The sequence below is a fragment of the Mastigoproctus giganteus genome, chromosome 9, assembly GCF_048544385.1.
Source record: "Mastigoproctus giganteus isolate SK-2022 chromosome 9, ASM4854438v1, whole genome shotgun sequence".
Taxonomy (NCBI): Eukaryota; Metazoa; Arthropoda; class Arachnida; order Uropygi; family Thelyphonidae; genus Mastigoproctus; species Mastigoproctus giganteus.
The window spans coordinates 144,376,390-144,399,476 of NC_143583.1; the positions used below are offsets into that span (position 1 = coordinate 144,376,390).

General features: G+C 38.6%; 1 protein-coding gene across 5 annotated transcripts in view; it reads right to left on the reverse strand.

Annotated features, from left to right (window-relative positions):
• The window catches only part of Spt-I (serine palmitoyltransferase subunit I), a 275,614-nt gene that overhangs the window by 47,842 nt on the left and 204,685 nt on the right, over positions 1-23,087 (reverse strand). For all 5 annotated transcript variants that reach the window (XM_090381900.1, XM_090381899.1, XM_090381901.1 and 2 more), the window contains exon 12: positions 18,311-18,407. In XM_090381900.1, coding sequence (XP_090238026.1) covers positions 18,311-18,407 — 97 coding nt within the window. The remainder of the gene's footprint in view (positions 1-18,310; positions 18,408-23,087) is intronic.

Below are 23,087 nucleotides of genomic sequence, written 5' to 3' on the forward strand. Positions count from 1 at the left end.
GTGTGTGTGTGTGTTATAGGCCTAATGACTCTGATAAGTACAACAAACAACTTTACAGAGAAACAAAGTGGGCCAGTTAATCAGATTGTCTAATAAAGGGAGATTTTAACTTTCCAGATATTGACTGGAACTTGTGGATTGGTCACTCGCATACTAGCAAGATTTTTGTGGATTTATTGGATGACTGTTTTCTAGAGCAACACATTACAGAGGCAACCACAGAGAGTAATACTCTTGATCTAGTTATCAGCAGTGATTATTCGTGCATTAAGAATTTGCAGATAAAGGAATCACTGGGTGGCAGTGATCACAGTGTACTGATGTGGGATTTACTTAAAGCTACTACTACCATCAGGGGTAAAGGGAAGGGTTTTTGCTTTCGTAAAGGTGACTACAGTGGTCTCAGACAGTTTTTAAATTGTATACAGTGGGACCAACTGATGGCATTACCAAAGCAAATTCTAAATGAGAAGCATTCAAGGAAGTAATCGAGTAAGCTACTAGGCTTTCATACCAATTAAGATATACTGTTCAAGGTTTAGGCCTAAATGGATGTCAGATGAACCAATGAGACTCATGGAAGAGAATAAAAATGCTGATAGATATAAGCTAGTCCGTAATCAATTCACAAGCTTGCCTAAAGGAATTTAGGCAAGAAAAGGCAGATTACGAGAAATCTTTGGCAAAGAATGCTAAGAAAAACAGCAACAATTTCTTTAGTTCTATATAAACTCTAGAAGAAATGGGATGAATCAGATTGGTCCACTTGATTAGCATTAGCATTAGTAGAGGCATTTGATGCAAGAAAGCAAGCTTATGCAGCATCAGCCAAAAAAAAAAAAACCCACTTCCACTTCACCTCTCTGTTCGTTCAAAATACCTGTCCAGCTGAGCCTTAAACTTATTTAGGCTATCAACCTCCACCACAAGGGATGGAAGTCTGTTCCACCAACCAACCACCCGCTGGCTAAAGGCAAATTTCCGCACGTCTATCCTACATCTGTCTTTCCTCAATCTGAATTTATGCCCTCTCAGGTGATTTTTCTGAGCTAGAGGAAGAATCCCATTAGCATTGAGCATGCTTAAACCATTCAAGGCTTTATACACCTCTATCAGATCACCTCGCTGGTGCCTAGTCTCCAGACACTGTAATTTGCAAAACTTAAGCCTTTCTTCGTAAGAGCACCCCTTTGTTCCATTCACTAATCTTGTTGCCCTTCTCTGTACTCGTTCCAGCAGCTCTACATCCTTCTTGAAATGAGGCCTCCAGACCTGTATACAGTACTCTAGGTGTGGCCTGACCATCGCCTTATACAATGGAATAATCACCTCCTTATCCCTGCTGGAAAAATTCCTGTATATCATTGACAATACTCCATGAGCTACTCTTGCAGCCCGTCTGCACTGCTCAGAGAACTTCATATCTGCCTGCACAACCACCCCCCAAGTCCCTTTCATTCTCTACCACTGTCAGTGTAGTACCACAGAGTTGATACGTTGCTCTGGGGTTGCTGTTTCCCATGTGTAGTACTTTACATTTATCAATGTTAAACTTCATTTGCCACCTCTCAGCCCATCTGCTCAACCTTTCCAGATCCTGTTGCAGCAGCATAGTGTCAGTAGTGTCCTTGACAACCCTGCCAACCTTTGTATCGTCTGCAAACTTGGACATTAAGCCCGATATACCATCATCAATATCATTTATAAATACAGAAAACAATAACGGACCCAACACTGAGCCCTGAGGGACTCCACTAATAACATCAGTCCACGATGAGCAGTGTCCATTGATTACCACTCTCTGTCTTCTCCCCCTCAACCACCCCTTTATCCATAGCAGCAATTTGCCTCCAATGTCACACTGCTCCAATTTGTGTAGCAGTCTTCCATGTGCAACAGTATCAAAAGCCTTTCTAAGATCCAAGTATATAATATCAAAGTTATTCCCTGCATCCAGTTCTTTTGTGACTGCATCATAGTATCCAATCAAGTTGGTCAGGCAAGACTTCCCCTTAACAAAACCATGCTGTGTCTGAGCTATAACTGAAGTCTTGTCTAAATGATCCTGCAATGCTTCTTTAACCAGTGCCTCCATTAATTTTCCTGGAACAGAAGTTAAGCTCACAGGTCTATAATTACTTGTGTCAGCCTTTGATCCTCCTTTGTGAATTGGGGTCACATTTGCACATTTCCAGTCTATGGGTACCTCCCCTGAGTCCAAGGAAGCTCTCATAATTATGGCTAAGGGTTTGCTTACTTCCTTTGCTGCCTCCTTTAATATAACTGGATAGATCCCATCCACCCCGGGTGCCTTTCTTGTGTTTATCTTCAACAGTTTCTCCTCCACTTTACTCCCAGTTATTTCAAGATCCTGTAGCTTACTGCTAGAGTTGAATACACCTCTGGCATTCCCCTCGCTGAATAACTCCTCATGTGTGAATGTCGATGCAAAATATTCATTTAGTTTGTTAGCTACCTGAGCAGGATCATCAACACTTGACCCATCAATATCAAGTGGACCAATCTGATTCATCCCCTTCCTTCTAGAGTTTACATAAGTAAAGAACTCTTTGCTGTTTTTCTTTGCATCCCTTGCCAAGGATTTCTCGTAATCTGCCTTCGCCTGCCTAACCTCCTTTGTAACTTGGTTGCATATCAACTTGTATCTATCATAGGCTTCTGTGTCATGTGTTAATTTGTATGTATCCCATGCATTTTTCTTCTCTGCCATATGCCTCATTAGTTCATCTGACATCCATTTTGGCCTAAACCTTGAACAATATTTCTTAGTTGGTATGTAAAGCCTAGTAGCTTCCAAGATAAGTTCTTTGAATGCTTCCCATTTTGAATTTGCTGTTGGTAACATCATCAGTTGGTCCCACTGTATAGAATTTAAATACTGTCTCAGTCCATCGTAGTCGCCTTTACGGAAGCAATAACCCTTCCCTTTACCCCTAATGGTAGTCACCTCTTTGAGTAAATCCCACTTCAGCACACTGTGATCACTGCCACCTAGTGGTTCATTTATCTGCAGATTCTTAATGCATGAAGAATCACTGCTGATAATCAAATCAAGAGTATTACTCCCTCTAGTTGCCTCCCGAACATGATGTAGAAAACAATCATCCAATAAATCCACAAAAGTCCTGCTAGTGTGTGAGTAACCAGCCCCCAAATTCCAGTCAATATCTGGGAAATTAAAATCTCCCATTATAAGACACTCTGATTTACTGGCCCACTCTATTTCCCTGTACAGTTCCTTATTATACTCATCAGAGTCTTAATTATACTCATCAGTTGGTGTTTCGACTGTTGATTATCCTGCTCAGACAGCTGACAATCTGAATGAGTATTTTCATCTACATTCACACATGAGGAGTTATTAAGGGAAGAAAATGCCAGAAATTTATCAAACTGTAACAGGGTGCTTAATGATTTTGTAATAACTGCGAGAAAAGTGGAGGAGAAATTGTTGAAGTTAAACATAAGAAAGGCACCTGAGATGGATGGGATCTATCCAGTTATATTAAAGGAGGCAAGAAAGGAAGTAAGCAAATCCTTAATCATAATTATGAGAGCATTCTTGGACTCCGGGGGAATGTCCCCACGGACTGAGGATGTGCAAATGTATTCCCAATTCACAAAAGGGGGATCAAAGAGTGACATGAGTAATTACAGACCAGTTAATTTAACTTCTATTCTGGGGGAAAATAATGGAGTCACTAGGCAAGATGGCAGTAATAATTCAGACACGGCATGGGTTTGTCATCTTTCAAATTTGATTGGATACTATGATGTGGTTACAAAGGAACTGGATGCAAAAAATAATTTTGATATCATATACCTGGATTTCAGGAAAGCGAATGCGCATGGAAGACTACTGTACAAATTGGAGCAGTATTTGGGCAGATGGGCTGAGAAGAGTTCCAACTGAAGTTTAACATTGGCAAATGCAAAGTACAGGCAACTCTCGCATAACATGATACTTCTACAACATGGTTTCACTCTAACACAGTTTGAAAATTGTGGCTCTCCTCGCACAATGCGGTACTTCTATAACAAGGTTTCACTCTAACACGGTTTGAGAATTGCTGGAAATCTCGCATAACACTATATTTTTGGGCTTTTGTGCTGAGAAAACCCTGCTATTATGTTAGATGTAATTTTCAACGTTTCCATTCCTTTTTGTGAATCTCAGCTGTTGACTCACTAGTTTTATCGCCTTTGTGATATTTTTCTAAAGTACATTTCAGGAGGTCACTACCATAAAACAATAAAAACAATTTGCAGTTTCCAGTTTATTGGTCTTTTCTGTTAGTGTAATCAATTATAAATGGGTAGTAAACTCGATCTTCTTGCATTTGCTATAGTACCGACAGCTGGAATTCTGTGGGTTTTCACGTTAATGTGGTTTCACGTTGCTGTTTTACATCTTACAACAACAAAAAAAAAAGTCAGTGAACAGAAATATTAATTAGTATGTACAGTACATATTAATTAAGCTATGTATGTAAGTGTAAATTTATTTTGCTAACTGGAAAATATTCTTCCGATTTTCACGCATCATTTAAAGCTGGGGTCCATATTTCGTTGGGAGATTCCTGGGTTAGGTTCTGTGCTATTGAACTTTTGCTTGTTTGGGAGCATAAAAATAATTGTGACTTCGAAGAGAGCAGTTCATGGTTTTTAAAGAGCAGAAGGTACATGAAATCTAGATGCTGCAGAAGAAATTGTGCTTAGCAGCAAGATGAGGAAGAAAATTAAATGAACGTACATTATCTCACATATAAGTATCACAGTTTGTAAGGTAAGACATTTGTTCAGTTATTACTATTGGTCTGGGAGTAATTGTTTGTTTGTTTGTTTGTTATTTGGTTTTTAGGAGCATTAGCAACTAAGGCCATATTGCTCCGTGGGAGTAATTGTGCAATCAGATATAAAATTTTCTGAGCAGTGCAGACAGGCTATTTAAGTTATTACTATTATAAAAATAAAGTTAAAATATTAAGTTATTACTACTATAAAAGTTAAGTTTCCGATAGTTATAAAAAAAAAAAAAAAAAGCGTATTTTTGTTAGTTTTTAGAACATAACCCCCCCCCCCCCCTTTTTGTACTGATTCTTAGTCCTGTATAACACGGTTTCGCATTACACAAGATTTTATAGGAACCAAACTACTGTGTTATACGAAGGTTACCTGTACTGCATATGGGTAGAAGTAACCCCAGAGAAATATATCAACTGTGCAGTACTATACTTAGGGTTGGTAGAAAATGAAAAAGGCCTAGGAGTAATTGTGCAATCAGATATAAAATTTTCTGAGCAGTGCAGACAGGCTACTAGGGCAGGTCATGGGGTATTGTCAATGATACACAGGAATTTTGCTAGCATGGATAAGGAGGTAATTATACCTTTGTATGAAGCAATGGTCAGGCTGCACCTTGACTACTGCGTACAGGTCTGGAGGTCTCATTTTAGGAAGGATGTTGAGTTTCTTGGGCAAGTACAGAGAAGGAGAACAAGATTGGTAAGGAGAACAAAAGGGTCCTCTTACCAAGAAAAGCTTAAGTTCCGCAAATTGAAGTATCTGTAGACTAAGTACCTGCAAGGTGATCTGATTGAGGTGTATATGGCCTTGAATGGCTTGAGCAGGCTCAATTCTGATGGGATTCTTCGTCTTGCTCTGATTATGAACCTGAGGGGGCATAAATTCAAATTAAAGAAAGACAGTTGTAGAATAGATGTGCAAAACTTTGCCTTTAGCCAGCGGGGTAGTTGATTGCTGAAACAAACTTCCATCTGTTATTCTGGAATTTGATAGCTTAAATAAATTCAAGAGGAACTGGATAAACATTTAGAGGGAATGGATGTGTGAAACGGTTTTTCTTTCTTTCTTTTTTTTTTTTCTTTTTTTTTTTATTATGCTACATAAGCTTGCTTTCTTGCATCACGTCTTTACTACTACTACATTACAAATTTTTCTTCCTCTATCTAAAAGAACTGGGTTTTCCCTTTCACTCTCTATGTTATTTTTCTTCCAAATAGCTATTCACTCTGTACAAATCGCAAATCTGGCTTATCATGGAATATTATTCCCTCATCTGGGGCATTGCTGCCTAAACCTTTCTCAGGCTTTCAGATTTCATTCAAAAGAGGTCAGCCAGGTTAATTAATGACTAGCCAGGTTAATTAATGACTCATCTCTAACAAAGTCTCTCATCTCAGAGATGTCTATTTCTGCTGCATGCCTTTTCTATAGATACGTCCATAGGCACTGTTCTTCTGAATTAGCTTCAGTAATTTCCATTCTCCTTTCTAAAGCAGTCCAAGCACATGCTGCAGCCAGTCAACTTCCTTTTATTATCGAACTTCAAACTCACAGAACCAGTTTTTCTTCTTCTTCTTTTCATTCAAATTCCATTTGCTAGAACAACCTGCCTTCATACTTATTTCCTGAAAATTACAATCTACAGAAATTGCTATACAGCAAACCTGGACAAAATATAGGACCAAATTTACAGTACCTGCAAAAAGTTATACTATCCTCACCTGACAGTAAAATCTTGGTGTCTGTGGATGCCAACTGCAGATCTCTGCTATGTCATAGTCACAACTCTGACAGACCTAATTCAGACAGAGCAGGTCTATGTAGTAGTAGTGGCATGTGATGCAAGAAAGCATGTGTATGAGCTTATGCAGCATCAGAAAAAAAAAAAAAAAAAAAAAATCACACCATTCCCTCCAAATGCCTGTCCAGTTCCTCCTTAAATTTATTCAACCTATCAACTTCCACAACGACAGATGGAAGTTTGTTCCAGCAATTAACCACCTGCTGGCTAAAGGAAAATTTCCACACATCTATTCTACATCTGTCTTTTCTTAATTTGAATTTATGCCCCCTTAGGTTCGTAATCTGAACAAGTGGAAGGATCCCATCAGAATTCAGCATGCTCAACCCATTCTAAGCCCTATACACCTCAATCAGATCACCGCGCAGGTGCCTAGTCTCCAGCCACTGCAATTTGCAGAACTTAAGCCTCTCTTGGTAAGAGGATCCCTTAAATCCCCTCACCAATCTTGTTGCATTTCTCTGTACACGCTCAAGTAAATCTACATCCTTCCTAAAATGAGGCCTCCAGACTTGTACGCAGTATTGAAGGTGTGGCCTCCTTTTCCCTGCTAGCAAAATTCCTATATATCATTGACAAAACCCCATGACCTGCCCTGGCAGCCTGTCTGCATTGCTCAGAAAACTTCATATCTGCCTGCACAATTACTCCCAGGTCTTTTTCATTTTCTACCACCTTAAGTGTAGTACCACACAGTTGGTACGTTTCTCTGGGGTTACTTCTACCCATATGCTGTACTTTGCATTTCTCAAGGTTAAACTTCAGCTGCCACTTCTTAGACCATCTGCCCAAATTATCTAGATCCTGTTGAAGTAGCACACTGCCATTACTGTCATTAACAACCCTGCCAACCTTTGTATCATCTGCAAACTTCGACACTAAGCCTGATATACCTTCATCAATATCATTGATAAATATACAAAACAGTGGACCCAACACCGAACCCTGTGGGACTCCACTAATAACATTAGTCCATGAAGAGCAGCACCCATTGATTACCACCCTCTGTCTTCTCCCACTTAACCATTGTAGCAACTTACCCTTAATACCATTCTGCTCCAATTTGTACAATAGTCTTTCATGTGCAACAGTGTCAAAAGCTTTCCTGAAATCCAAATATATGATATCAAAATTATTTTTTGCATCCAGTTCCTTTGTAACCACATCATAAATCCTATCAAATTTTTCCTTAACAAATGGATGCTGTGTCTGAATTATTGCTGCAGCCTTGTCTAGATGATCCTGCAATGCATCTTTAACCAGTGACTCCATTATTTTACCCGGAACAGAAGTTAAACTAACTGGTCTGTAATTACTCATGTCACCCTTCGATCCCCCTTTGTGAATTGGGGATACATTTGCACATCTCCAGTCCAGGGGAACCTCCCCTGAGTCTAAGGATGCTCTCATAATTATGGCTAAGGGTTTGCTTAGTTGCTTTGCTGCCTCCTTTAATATAACTGGATAAATTACATCCACCCCAGGTGCTTTTCTTATGTTTATCTTCAACAATTTCCCCTCCACTTTGCTCTCAGTTATTACAAAATCATTAAGTATCCTGCTACAATTTGATAACCTTCTGCCATTTTCAAACCTTAATAATCCTCATGTGTGAATGTACATCTGGTTAAGGGTACACCAGGCAAGTAAGCATTTTCAAAGGTCCAGCTCTGGCTGGCTTCCAACTGAGGTAAATACCTGAAGGGAGAGAAATCGCTCCCTGAAAAATAACTATGCAAAATACTCATTCAGTTTGTTTGCTATCTGAGCAGGATCATCAACAGTCGAACCATTGATGTCAAGTGGACCAATCAGATTCATCCCCTTCCTTTTAGAGTTTATATAAGTAAAGAAATCCTTGCTGTTTTTCTTAGCATCTTTTGCCAAGGATTTCTTTTAATCTGCCTTCGCCTGCCTAACCTCCTTTGTGACCTGATTACAGACTAGCTTATATCTGCCATAGGCTTCTGAGTCGCTTGATAATTTATATGCATCCCATGCATTTTTCTTCCCTGTTACGAGTCTCATTAGTTCATTAGATAACCATTTAGGCCTAAACCTTGAACAATATTTCTTAATAGGTATGAAACTTTTAATAGCATCCACGATTAATTCCTTGAATGCTTCTCACTTTTTTGAATGCTTCCCACTTGAATGCTTTCCATTTACTGTTGGTAACATCGTCAGTTTATCCCACTGTACAGAATTTAAAAACTTTCTGAGACCACTGTACTCACCTTTACGGAAGCAAAAACCCTTTCCTTTACCCCTGATGGTAATTATATCTTTAAGTAAATCCCACATCAGTACACTGTGATCACTGCCACCTAGTGGTTCCTGTCTGGTCACTGGAATCAGCATGGCTTGGAGAATGTCATTTCTACTTCACCATTAAAACCAATTGCACAATCTTGCAACTTACAGTAGTATGTTGCATTAGTGTATGAGTGAAGTAGCAATGGCCACAAATGCCACTGCACACAAATTTATAAATTGGACTCCAATAGGCCTGGACTATGTCTGATCACTGTGCAACCACTCTCCAACTGGTTTGTCAGCTATATCAGATTCCCCTCCAAGGTACATGATATCAAGTATAACATTAATAAGGCAAATTGGACCAAATTTATGGAAGTACCGAATACTAACTTGCAGGGAATCTCCACAACATAAAAATCAATTACACCCTGATGAACAGGTGTTTAAATTTACTGAACTAATCATAAAGACCACTGATGTTACCTTTAGAAAGAAAAGGCCCTGAACAAATGCAAGTCCCCTGCTGGTGCCCTGATCTGGGAAACCTCTGGTTAAGGGTACACCAGGCAAGTAAGCATTTTCAAAGATCCAGCTCTGGCTGGCTTCCAACTGAGGTAAATACCTAAGGGAGAGAAATCGCTCCCTGAAAAATAACTATACCCAACTAACAAGACAAAAGAATCTGGTAGGGCTCTTGTCGGTACATCCAATGATGCGACCCCTGGAGTGTTGTATACTGCATAGTTGCCAAAATGTGATGCAGTTCACACACTAATACCATGACAGCACTGCCAACATACACTTGAGATGGAACAGTCAATAACATCCTTTACTCTCTGTTCCCAGATGATGACCAAGCACTCACTTATGGACAAGCCAACATCTGCAATGAGAATGAGACCTATGCATCTCCAGATATAGACCCCCCACTTTCACTATAGTAGAACTAACAAATGTACTTAATAAACCCAAGGAAAATATATACTGCGACCAAGATTTAATCGAAAAAGAAATGATAAAAATACTTGCTGAAAGTGAGTCTCAACATCTACTCCAACTATTTAATAACTATCTAATCAAAGATATACCTCCCACCACATGGAAACTGGCAAACCTGAGATTAATCTTAACAAATACAGAAAAACCTCCAAATGATCCTAAATCATACAGGCTAATAGCCTTGTTAGCAGTTCTGGGCAAGGTATTGGAACAGCTTATACTATACCACCTAGAAACACATTATCTGAATGGAAACCTTCGGTCGGATAGACAGTTTAGTTTCAAGCCTGGATGTTCAACTGTGGATGCAATGAACAAACTAATGACTGCAGTTCAAACTACCCAGGAAACCTAATGTTGGCTATTTAAATTGATTTTGCTGATGCCTTTGATACCGTATGGTTGCCCAGCATCCTTGTGGATGCTGAGCCACCATAAGGTATCCAAAAAGCAGGCTTCAATGTATACAGCAAAATGTTATCCATGGATGCCTTTAGGGTTCAGTGCTGGGTCCCTGTTCTGGAACCTGGTGCTGGATGATTTCCTGGAGGGCGACACAGGCCAAATGGGCAAAGTTGCCTTTGCAGATGACCTTGTTCTCTTTGTGAAGGGTAACACTAGAAGGGCTCTGGAAGACCAGGCAAATCATGCTCTGAATCTTTTGCAGAATTGGGCACAAACCCATAAGCTGGTAATTTCTACCTAGTGCAAAAACTAAATCCATCCTACTAAAAGCTGAATTAAGAAGCTCACCTCTGATAAAGATTTCAGGAAAAACAATAGCCATCACAATAGAACTAAAATACCTTGGAGTCTTCTTTGACTCCAAGCTAACATTTCAACCTCATGTAACATACGTTGGTAAAAAAGTGACAGGCTATGCTGCCACAATTTCCAGAAAAGTAGAGCTGACTGGGGTTTAAAAAGACTTCAGCCCTCATCTATAAGGCTATTTTCCTCCCTTACTTATGGGGCTGGCATCTGGTTCCCTAAGATGCTAACAGCAGAATATGGCTCCCTAGGTCTAGGTAACAATAGAACTAAACTAGGATCCATCCTGCATGCTGTTATTTGTTATTTGGTTTTTAGGAGTATTAGCAACTAAGGCCATATTGCTCCGGGATATGCGGTGGTCATTCCCTGAATGACCTTTCCGCATCCTCCGTATTTGGTGGTGACGGGCTCGAACCCCGGTCTAATCAAGAAGCGTGTGCTACGCACTGCTGCTCCTTCCCACCTGGCTACGGAGGCGCCAGTCCATCCTGCATGCCATTCTACTTACAATTACCAGGGCATGCCGCATGGTCAGCACCCCTGCCCTGTACGTCTTGGCTGGTGCACTCCCATTAAATTCCTAAACAAGAAAAGAAAAGGATACTGCCCTGTCTACACCAGCAATGACAAGGTACGTGGAACCAATTAGGTAAAGGTGGTGTCACTAGGAGGCTCCTACCAGGCTTACACACTACATTTTTGCTAACAGGGCACTGCTCCACGAATGCAAAACTAAGTCAGCTGGGCCTCACACAGGACTCAAAATGTACCTGTGGTGTTGATGAGGATTGGGCCATATCCTATATGACTGCTCCAATTATCACCCCCACAGATTTATACCTGTGACAAAAATATTGTCAGTGATGTGGTTTTGCAGCTCGATCTTTGGATCATTCCGTCGTTGCATGGTTTTGTCTAACGTTCGAAATGCAGTGATTCCCTGACCATTATTGGCCTTGTGGCCTCTGTCGAGATGGGGCATAATGGTCAGTCTATTTTATTATTATTTTTAGTTCATTTGGTCTCATTGTTGTAGTTTACGTCTCCATCTTTCGTGATATTTCATGCAATTCAGACCTTGGTGCCATCGAGGGGGCACCATTAAATTCCATTTAATTGGCTTTCAAATTCTAAATTATATTAGGAGCGTTCCTTACACAGTACCCTCTTCTTGATTACATCCCCTCCCCTTTTTCTTTTGTATCGTTTCACTGTTTTAGTTTATCATTTCACTCTATTGGTTTGCCATACATTTTATTGGTTTGGCTTTTGGCATACATTTTATTTTAGCTCATTTGGTCTCATATTGTTGTAGTTTATGTCTCCATCTTTCGTGATATTTCACGCAATTCAGACCTTGGTGCCATTGAGGGGGCGCCATTAAATTCTATTTAATTGGCTTTCAAATTCTAAATTATATTAGGAGCGTTCCTTACACAGTACCCTCTTCTTGATTACATCCCCTCCCCTTTTTCTTTTGTATCGTTTCACTGGTTTAGTTTATCATTTCACACTCTATTGGTTTGCCATACTACTGGCATACATTTTATTTTAGTTTTTTAGTTCATTTCATGCATCGTTTAGTGGAATGTGCATATTTGCTGCCACTGATGTTTGCATTATTAATTTTATATTTATTTTTATTTTCCTTCATTTTTTAATTTTAATTTGTTAAAGTTTAGATTATATTTACATGGTAATAGCATGACGAATTGCTACAGCTGCATCCATACTGCACTCTATATATATTAGTTCAACAGTTGTTTTGTTAGTGGTGTGGTTTTGCTATGAGAGTGCTTGGTTTTCTGTCTTATTATTTTTCCACTGCATGAGGACCACCATTATTCAAATCCATTGCATTGGCGGCTTGATCTTTGGATCGTTCCTTCATCACATGGATTTGTCTAATGTTCGAAATGCAGGATTCCCAGACCATTATTGGCCTTGTGGTCGTTTGTTGAGATGGGGCATAATGGGTAGTCTATTTTATTATTATTTTTAGTTCATTTGGTCCCGTATTGTTGGTAGTTTATGTCTCCATTAAATTATACTTAACTGGCTTTCAAATTCTAAATTATATTGAGCTTTTGCAGTACCCTCTTCTTGACTACTTCCCCTCTCCCTTTTTCTTTTGTATTGTTTCAGTTTATCATTTCACTCTCCTGGTTTGCCATACTTTTTTCCACGTTCATATGGGGTCGGCAAAACTATTCTAACACTTTTCAACTCCTTCTTCGTCTCTAGCTGAACTAACTTCTTTAATCGGATCCGTCCTTTGTTTGGTAGTCCTGACACATCTACTTTCCATCAATCGCATTTTGTTTTGGCATAGTTTTTACGACCTGATGCCCTTCCTGACGCCAACCTTCACCATTTATCTGGGCTAGGGATTTAAGCTGCCGATCTGCCAAGCTTTACGCAGCTATATAGAAGTGGTAGCTCTTATACAACGGTGATGTCGCAATTTAATAATTTTACGCAATTTACGCCGAATTTCTAATCCCACTGAACAAGCAGGTGGCACTGCTGTAGTTCTTTTATCTCATGAAAATGGCTGACTCGGTAGAATGACTATGACCTAGAAAATAACAGTAATAAATAACTCAGCAACACGTGAGTATTTTTACACACAATTTGGTATCCTGAAAACTTCTACCACAAAGTTATCAAGGTAACACAACTATTCCGCTAATAATTCCCAGTGACTGATTATAGTTCCTTAAAAATTTAATGACCTTGAAATTTCCTGTTTTCCTATATCCAAGAATAGCAATGATAGCCATTTTAAAAAAGTACCACCTTTAAGTCCCAAATCTTAGCCTATCACTCACCAACACTTATTTTATCTAAAATATAATTTTTTTTTGAGCAACAACACTTCCTAAAACCTTCTTTATTAACTAATTTTAATAGCGCACTAATTTAGCTAGCATACAGCTGGTGCCACCAGCGCCATAAATGTATGCCATACTACTGGCATACATTTTATTTTAGTTTTTCAGTTTATATATATATATAAATTAACTATGATTCTACAGGTTAAGATGTACAAATGTGAATGCAAGTAAAGTCATCTGTGTAAACTGTGTGGTGGTTGAGTGAATGTAGTTGTGATGAGCTTAAAAAAAAAGGTTAATATCTTGACAGTTGTGTTTATTTAGGTGTCACCATATGTCATGTCTCTGAGAATATGATGATGTATGAAAAGAGGTGCATGAGTAAGTGATTGCTGTGCTTTGTTACCTATCGGTCTGCCCCTAAATAAATTTATATATATATATATATATAAAAAAAGTGTATTCTTGTGTATACAAGGTGGGGGTTACCCAATGGTAACCCCACCTTTCTAACACCATGCATCCTGAACAGACCAGCTGTTGCCAGTGTTAGCTTTCATACAGAGTGGTACTGTGTATCCACAGAGCAGACCCCCCCTACTCCCATCCCAACTTTTCACCTAGTGGATCTGACCACCACAAACCTTTTCCTTAACAGTTCCCACTTCCTGTGTGAGGATAGGCTCCTACAGGAATGCCTCTCTATCCCATTAACTTCCTATTTACAGGTGGGCAGCCTTCCATTCATCCACTTTAATCTTCATCTGTTTCCTTCCTCTTCACTTTTGCCCCCCTTTCAGGTTCTTCTCTTCCAACATGTTTTTTTTTTTTTTTTTTCATAGGGTCCTCCATGGCAAGCTCAGACACAGTCCAGGGTTACTATGCAAACTAACACTAAAACTTATATCATCTCTGGTATTTACAGAATTTGTAGCATCACAATATATATTATGTGGTTTGTAGAGGGAACTCCCACTGCTGCTTGACAAAATACACAATGTCCTTTCTGCATGCATACATTACACTCCCCATATTCAAATTCCGCATCCTTTATATCTGAGTAACACAATGTCTCTGATATCTCAACAATGTCTGCATTAGATGTCTTGACCAGAACTTCAAATTCATTAAATTTATTTACTATGCTCCTAGCATTGGTGTACATGAAAGAATACATGCACCCATTCTTACTCTTAGTTACCCTAACATAGCCGATGTATGTTTCATGATGACTCCCACCAGTCCTTGAAATTCCCGGCACCTTTCTTTCAAGGCTGTGGCTCAATCCAATGGAAGCAGTGGAATAATCACTTTTACCTCTGCTTGGAGCTCTAGTTAATCTTTTATTCGGCGTACCCCCCCCCCCCCAAAGCTAGCAGTTTTTTCCCGTCCACCCATCATTGCTTTGATGGGTGGACGGGAAAATAAAGAATAATAAAGAATATATTATTCTTTATTTATATATCTTTATAAATAATAAAGAATATTTGAACTAATATCTAAAGATCATTTCCTGCAGGAGCTGTACAATAGAAATCTAGAGGATAGTGGGATTTCATAGATGCAGCTACTTAATGAGGTGGTTATTTTGACAAAGAATAAAGCAAGAGGGTCCTCTGGCTTCAACTTTATAATTGAAGTTCCAGGAACCATTAGAAGACTTCTGATGGCTCGGGGAAAGAGTCTTTATTGACTGGTTTTCTCATAGGGTGAGGGATCTTTTGATGTCGACTCAATGATGTATGAATTATGGCCATGTGCTGAGGTACTGTATGGCTGATGTTACCTGTGGTCACTGTGTTGGGAGTGGCCATTCCTTTAAGGAGTGCAGCAAAAAGGATGAGTCATCAAACTGTATTAATTGTGTGAGGCAGAAATGTCCCCTTGGACACTCCGCTGTGGATAAGAAGTGTTCAGACTATCTCAGAGCAACTGATATTGTGAGACGGAGAATAGATTATGATTCCTGAGATGTTGTGGATATGCTCAAGAAACCCTCTACCTTTGGTTGATATGCAGGAAGAATATACTGTGTGATTGCTGCATACCTTGGGGATGGCTGCTATCATTATGTAACCAGGAGTAGATGTTGGGTCGGTGTTGGAGTCCTTTGCCTTGTGGGTGATTAATGTGAGAGTTAATATTATTAATTTTGTAAATTGTTGTTAATCACGATTATGATAACAGATTATGTAAAATGGAGCGAGACTTTCCTTCCACTGTGCCTGAATTGGGGTTGGGCTGTGGGGTGAGAGATGCTTGCTCTACTAAGCTTAAAGGTGGTTGATTTTTGTTGATCATTTTGGAAAAAGGTTTCCTGGATGAGGCAACCTACCTCCTTGTGGTGGGGGACGGAATGCCATCCCCACCTCGAGGCCAAAGGTCATTGCTTCCTAATAATAATAAGATTCTTTATTAACATAAAATTTATACAATAGTGATTCCTTACACAGAAAGCCAGAGGAATCTTACAATTTGTTATTTATACAAGTGATTTTGTTTTATAAAAAAACAATAATAAAAAAAAAATAATAATAATAATTAATAGATCAAAGCAAAGATGATAATCAAAATGTAAAAATTAAGTAGTAATTACAGCGAAAAAGGATTACAAGTTGAGCAGAACATGAAATGACATCGGCTAACTAAGATCGGCACTTACATAAATGTCCTTTACAAACAGCAAGATAGGACAAGATGCCATCGCGATATGCCTTGTCTATAGTCCACAGGACGATGTCGATGTTGAGAGCGCCCAGTCACATTTGGGAAGTGTCTCTTGAAATTGTGTAACCGCTGGAGCCTTGAACACAAGGAGGGGATACTACGGAGATGTCTGCCTGGCAAATGCCAATCAACTGTGTTCCAGATGTTGATGTGACCCTGCTTAGTTGAGCACAGATGAAGGAATGACTTTATTTTTAGCACATGGGCTCTGTGGACTATGGGCGTATATTGCAGGTTGCAGCAGAGAGTAGATTTAGATGTTGTGTAGATTTGGTGCGACCACAAGTTGGCCCACTTCAGCACCCAGAATTCGAGGCCCACAGTTTCCTGAGGCTGGTGGGTGGTGCTACCAACCAAACTTCCACGGCATAGGAGAGTATACTACAGAAGTAAGTTGCAAGGTATTTCTTGATTATTTGCTTATTGTGAGTTTTGCACAGATCAATTTTCATTCCCCAGAACGCTCTCAGGGCTTTGGAATACTGAGCTTGGATTTGTTTTTTATAGGTGAGGTTGGCATCAAGGATTACTCCTAGGAATTTGACACTGTCTGTGGGAGTCAGAACATTTCCTGTCAATTCCGGAAGTAGAGAAGATGCAATATCAGCAGAAGTCATCAGACTTGGCGTAAAGATGAGATAGTTTGACTTCTCTGGATTGACTGACAGGCCAAAAAATTTAGCATACTTACAGAATGTATTTAGGTAGCTGTTTACAGATTCAGAGATGGTTTGTCTTTCTTGTGAATCACCAACATGTCATTTGCATGGCAAGTAGCAAACAATATCATCAGCATACAATAAGAAAGCTGAATTTGATCCATTAGTGGAACGAATATTGCTTCAAATAACAAGGTTTGTTTGTTTGTTTGTTTGTTTTGGTTGGTTTTTAGGAGCATTAGCAACTAAGGCCATATTGCTCCGGGATATGCGGTGGTCATTCCTTGACCTTTCCGCATCCTCCATATTTGGTGGTGACGGGCTCGGACCCCGGTCTAATCAAGAAGCGTGTGCTGCGCATTGCTGCTCCTTCCCACCTGGCTACGGAGGCGCCCAAATAACAAGGCTGAGAGAGAACCACCTTGTGGGATCCCTACTTCGACGCTTTTAGTGACTGTAATGCAAAAACATAATTCATTATGTTTTTTTTTTTTTTTTAACTTAAATTAACCATTTAAAGGTTATGATGTAGATGAAGATAAGCATTAACAGCATATGGGTGGGAGCCCAGGTGGCTGTTTGACAAAGTTCACACAAATGACAAATGACTCCCTCCTATTGTGTCTGGGCAGAATTGCAGACACTTTCAAATTGAACCTTAATTCAACTTTTTTTTAACATTGTCCTGTACTTGTTAAGTAAGTCTGTAGATCTACTCTTAATGTAAATTAGTGCCAATGTGTACAACAATATCGCTTTTTTTGCCCTTAAAAGATCATATCTGCTCTGCAAAGTCATCTTTTGCCCTTAGCAGCTCTACTGTTGCATGCTAGAAATAGCAGAGGTAGCTCTACTATTTCTAGCATGGTCTTTTGGGAACAATCAAATACCAAAGAAACCAAAAATCAATGAAATTAAGTACAAATAGGGTGACCTCCTTAAGAGAGGGCTAGGAGAAATTTAACCCTTTAATGAAGTTTGATTTAATCAGACAACGGTTTCACTCACATGGATTCCAAGTCTCTTTTTTAGTTCATTTATTGTGAAAGTGGCACCCATCCTTTTGCAGGTGTGAGGGTGCATCTCTTTTGGCAGAGAGTTGTGTTTTATCCTCCTTTTTTATTTTTATAATCGTATTTTAATTTGATCATCAGGGTAACTTGGAGTTCAGGCAGCAGAATTGCACCTTACCAAATACGAACTCTAATTGTTGCATTAATTTTCTGAATTCAGTTTTTTAGTATAATTAGTGTCCTTATTTCTAGAGTAGTCTTGCAAATCATTACATTTTACAAGATTTCAAAAGTGCAAACATGCATTAAGAAGGTCATTTGTTTAAAATAAATGACTTATTTCTGTTCAGTTAAAAAAAAAAAAAAAAACTGAAAAAAAAAAAAAAAAAAAAAACGGATTTAAAAAAAGTTTACCTATGTTTGATTGTAGAATTTCTAATGCCGCAATGGCTACAGCTGCTTGCAGTGGTGGAAGTGAAGCTGAAAAACAATATCCAAGGCCAGAGAGACGCTAGAAAAAGAAAAATATTCAAAATTATAATACACCTACTTTCCACATATAAACAACAAATATGCAACCCAAAGTTCAGTGTTGCTATTTTTAAGCAAAGAAAGAAAACAAATTTCAGTACAACTGAACATATTTCAGCAAGCACACAGCAAATGTCACTGCAGTGGAACAATACAGTTTGCCTCTGACACCTCACATGGATAAGGTGTCAGAGCTGAATGTACTTTATTTCTCAATAAAGAAATAGTCTAATAGAAATAGTCTCATTAGTTCATCTGACATCCATTTAGGCTGAAACCTTGAACAGTATTTCTTAGTTGGTATGAAAAGCCTAATATCTTCCAAGATTAATTTCTTGAATGCTTCCCATTTAGAATTTGCTGTTGGTATGGTAACATCATCAGTTGGTTGGTCCCACTGTATAGAATTTAAATAACTGTCTGAGACCACTGCAGTCATCTTTACGAAAGCAAAAAAAAAAAAAAAAAAAAATACAACCTTCCCTTTACCCAGATGGCAGTTACATAAGTAAATCCCACACCAGTACACTGAGTTCTGCCACCTAGTGGTTCCTTTATCTGCAGATTCTTAATCCATGAACAATTCACTTGAAGAGGAGAGGTGCAATGGTCTTTGCTGTTGCCATGGAAGACACTTTAAAAACTGAGGAGAAACTGCTAATTGAGGAGGGAGGAGCAGGAGAGAGTCTCTGGTATGGTTCAGGTTATTGGTATCAACCAATATTACACTTGCACCCTCCTCAAGAGCTTGCGTGATACCTCATGATTTAATATACATGGAAAGAGCCATTGAATTGGACACAATCTCCAGCAGAGCAACTGGTTAAGTAACTTTATGGGATGTATGAGGGTAGCAAAAAGTAAAAAAACTACAAAACTTAACCTGTTTATGTACTAATGTTGAGAATTTTGTGAATAAAATTAGTGAACTTGACTTTCTGGTCAGATAAACTAACACTGATATTGTAGGAATAGCTAAAACATGGTACCATCCCAAGATAGGAATAATGAATTTCATTACGGTGAGTAGTGATACTCAGAAGAGATATTGGAGGCGGGAAGGGGGGGGTTTTATTTGTTAAAAACTGCTTGAAAGCAACAAGACTGAATGCATATGCAAGAACTGAGTGCATTATTTTAGGTGACAGCAATGTCCTTTTTATAGATGGTAAATTGTGGACATCAGTACACAGTTTCTTGAATCAGCTAGATGACTACTATTGTTTAAGCGTATTAGAGAAAGCATAAGATGATCAAATATCCTTGGCTTAGTTCTCACCAAGAATCCAAACAGTATCGAAAATATGAGTTAAGGAACAGAGTGTGGACTGATCAAAATTTCATAAAATAGGTAGTATAAAAAGAAATTTTGGCGATTGAAGGTAAAGATCTGCGTTTAATTACAGAAGGGGAAGGGGCTATTGTGGACCAGGGCATTTCTTGAACTCTAACAACTGAAGCTATATGCTACTTGACACTAAGGCATTATGGGAAGTGTTTAAAGGATTTATTCTGCAGGCCACAAACACATTCACTCCATTTGAGAAGTACCACAAAAGAAAGATGGATGACAATAGCTGAAAGATTGAGCAAAAAAAAACATGGATAGTTCAGCGTTTCTCAAACTTTTTTAGTCAAGGAACACTTTTCATCTCACAACATATTCACGGAACACTTACGAAACACAAGTTTAGCGGGAGCCAAAGAACTGTTGCTAATATTTTATTACATATGGCGCACTGTGCATCAGGAGCATCTTTATTTCCAACACATGTAAAGCCAAAATTCAAGTAACTGTCACTTTCGTTTTGGTCTTTTATTAGTTGATTCCTGTTTTTTCACTTTGGATTTCTGGGGAACAAAAGGCTGCGATTGTTCATCCTCACTTTGAAGCGTAACAATATTGTGTTCGTTTTCATCGACCACATTTGCACTACTAGTTGTGACAAAATCCATGGTCACATATTTTAATAATAATATTTCGAAATGCTAATAATTATCAAAAAAAAAAAAAAAAAAATTTATATAAGGAAGTGAGTTTAGTTATGATATCGGTTCGCTTCCTCCTCTCCTTCGATCCATGTCCTCCAGGCTAAATGGCATACGAGATCACCATATTGCTACTTTTTCGTAGATGTCATTAACCTCTATGCATACTTCTCTATACAAAGCCTGCGAAAATAAAGTATTCCGCAGTCTATTTGATTATTAGTCTATGCTAATATATTAATAACTGAAAAAAAAAAATGTTAAATATTATAATGGTACAAAAGTGGTGTACACTTAAAATATGCAAAATTTATTTGTTTAATTTATTTTTTAATTATTAATTACAATTTTTCGCAGAACACAGTTTGAGAAATGATGGAATAGTTACAGGTTATCATGTGCACTGCTTCATATTATAACTATAACCAAATACCCTCACTAAAAAGACAAATGTAGTAATATTATTAGGAAGGTGATTATAATAGGTTCAGAAACACACATCTCTGACACTATTGCAGAAAAAAATTAACACTAATTACATCATGAAACTAATAATAATCAGGGTTATACTTGTTACAGTGAAATTCTGCTACACGAGTACTAAAATACCCTAAAAATTAAAGTAAAATCATAAAACTAAAATAATCAAAAAAAAAAAAAATTGGAACTCACAAGGGCAGATGTATCTTAAGTAGTGGTTCTTGTAGTTCCATATCTTCAGTTGTTTAATGATATTTATTACTGAAAAATTAGGTCTGTGGGGAAATAGAGATAGAGAAACTAGTGAAATAGAGCTAAGTTGCAGGAAAATAAGTGTGATATCAGAGAAGGGGCAAGCCATAATGAAAGAGGCAATGAGGTCATTCATTAGATTTATGGATTATTTCCTTGAACTGGAGAAGTCCAAGGAAATAATCCAAAAGTCTCTCCAAAATCCCTAGAGTAGAGAGGTGTTGGGCAGTTATAGACCACTGGGTTTGACTTCTGTGGTTGGTAAGATTATGGAGTCTACAATTAAAGGTGCAATACAGGACCATCTCAACAAGACTAGCATTCTACAAGGGTGTCAGGAAGGTTTTGTGAAGTGGGGATCTGACAAATTACTATGATATGGGTATAAAGCAGTTGGATAAAAGAAATGATGACAACATATCTGAATTTTAATAAGACTTTTTTTGATACAGATCCTCATGAGATGTTATTGAATAAATTAGAGCAAGTTGGGATAATGGGATAACGAGATTCACTAGTGGATCAGAGTTTCGACAGAGGCTGTTTGTTGTTGTTTGTTATTTGGTTTTTAGGAGCATTAGCAACTAAGGCCATATTGCTCCATCGACAGAGGCAGAGGGTAGTCATAAATGGATATTCTTAAGATTAGACTGGAATAGCAAGTGATCTTTAGGGAGCATTGCTCAGAGGTTTCTAGTTTCTTGTGTTCCTAAATGACATTGATGAGAAAAATACAGGGGAAGCTTAGGGAACAGAAACTCATAAGTAGTTTACAGATTTGGGAGGGAGAGGAATTAAAGGATGAGAAACATTTGTGGATTGCAACATTTTGACGGGCAGCAAGGAGAACACAGTGTTCTTTCTGTTATTTAGTATAATTTTTTATGACTATATTATAATTGAGGCATATGATGCAAGAAAGCAAGCTTATATATATAGAGCATCAGCCAAAAAAAAATAAAAAATTCCCATTTCACCACTCCAGTCCCTCCAAATGTTTGTCTAGTTCAGCCTTATAAATTTATTTGAGCTATCAACTTCCACAACAACAGATGTAAGTCTGTTTCAGCAATCAACTACCTGCTGGCTAAAGGCAAACTTAGCATAGCATTAGTAGAGGCATATGATGCAAGAAAGAAAGCTTATGCAGCATCAGCCAAAAAAAAAAAAAAAAAAAACAACCTTCTACTTCACCCCCTCCGTTCGTTCGAAATACCTGTCCAGCTGAGCCTTAAATTTATTTAGGCTATCAACTTCCACAACAAGGGATGGAAGTCTGTTCCACCAACCAACTACCCGCTGGTTAAAGGCAAATTTCTGCACATCTATCCTACATCTGTCTTTCCTCAATTTGAATTTATGCCCTTTCAGGTGATTATTCTGAGCAAGAGGCAGTATCATATCAGCATTGAGCATGCTCAAACCATTCAAGGCTTTATACACCTCTATCAGATCACCTCGCCGGTGCCTAGTCTCCAGAAACTGTAATTTGCAAAACTTAAGCCTTTCTTCGTAAGAGCAACCCTTCGTTCCGTTCACTAACCTTGTTGCCCTTCTCTGTACTCGTTCCAGCAGCTCTATATCCTTCTTGAAATGAGGCCTCCAGACCTGTATACAGTACTCAAGGTGCAGCCTGACCATTGCCTTATACAAGGGAATAATCACCTCCCTATCCCTGCTAGAAAAATTCCTGTATATCATTGATAAGACACCATGAGCTACTCTTGCAGCTCGTCTGCACTGCTCAGAGAACTTCATATCTGCCTGCACAATTACCCCAGGTCCTTTTCATTCTCTACCAATGTCAGTGTAGTACCACATAGTTGATACGTTGCTCTGGGGTTTTTGTTTCCCATACGTGGTACTTTACATTTGTCAGTGTTAAACTTCATTTGCCACCTCTCAGCCCATCTGCTCAACCTTTCCAGATCCTGTTGCA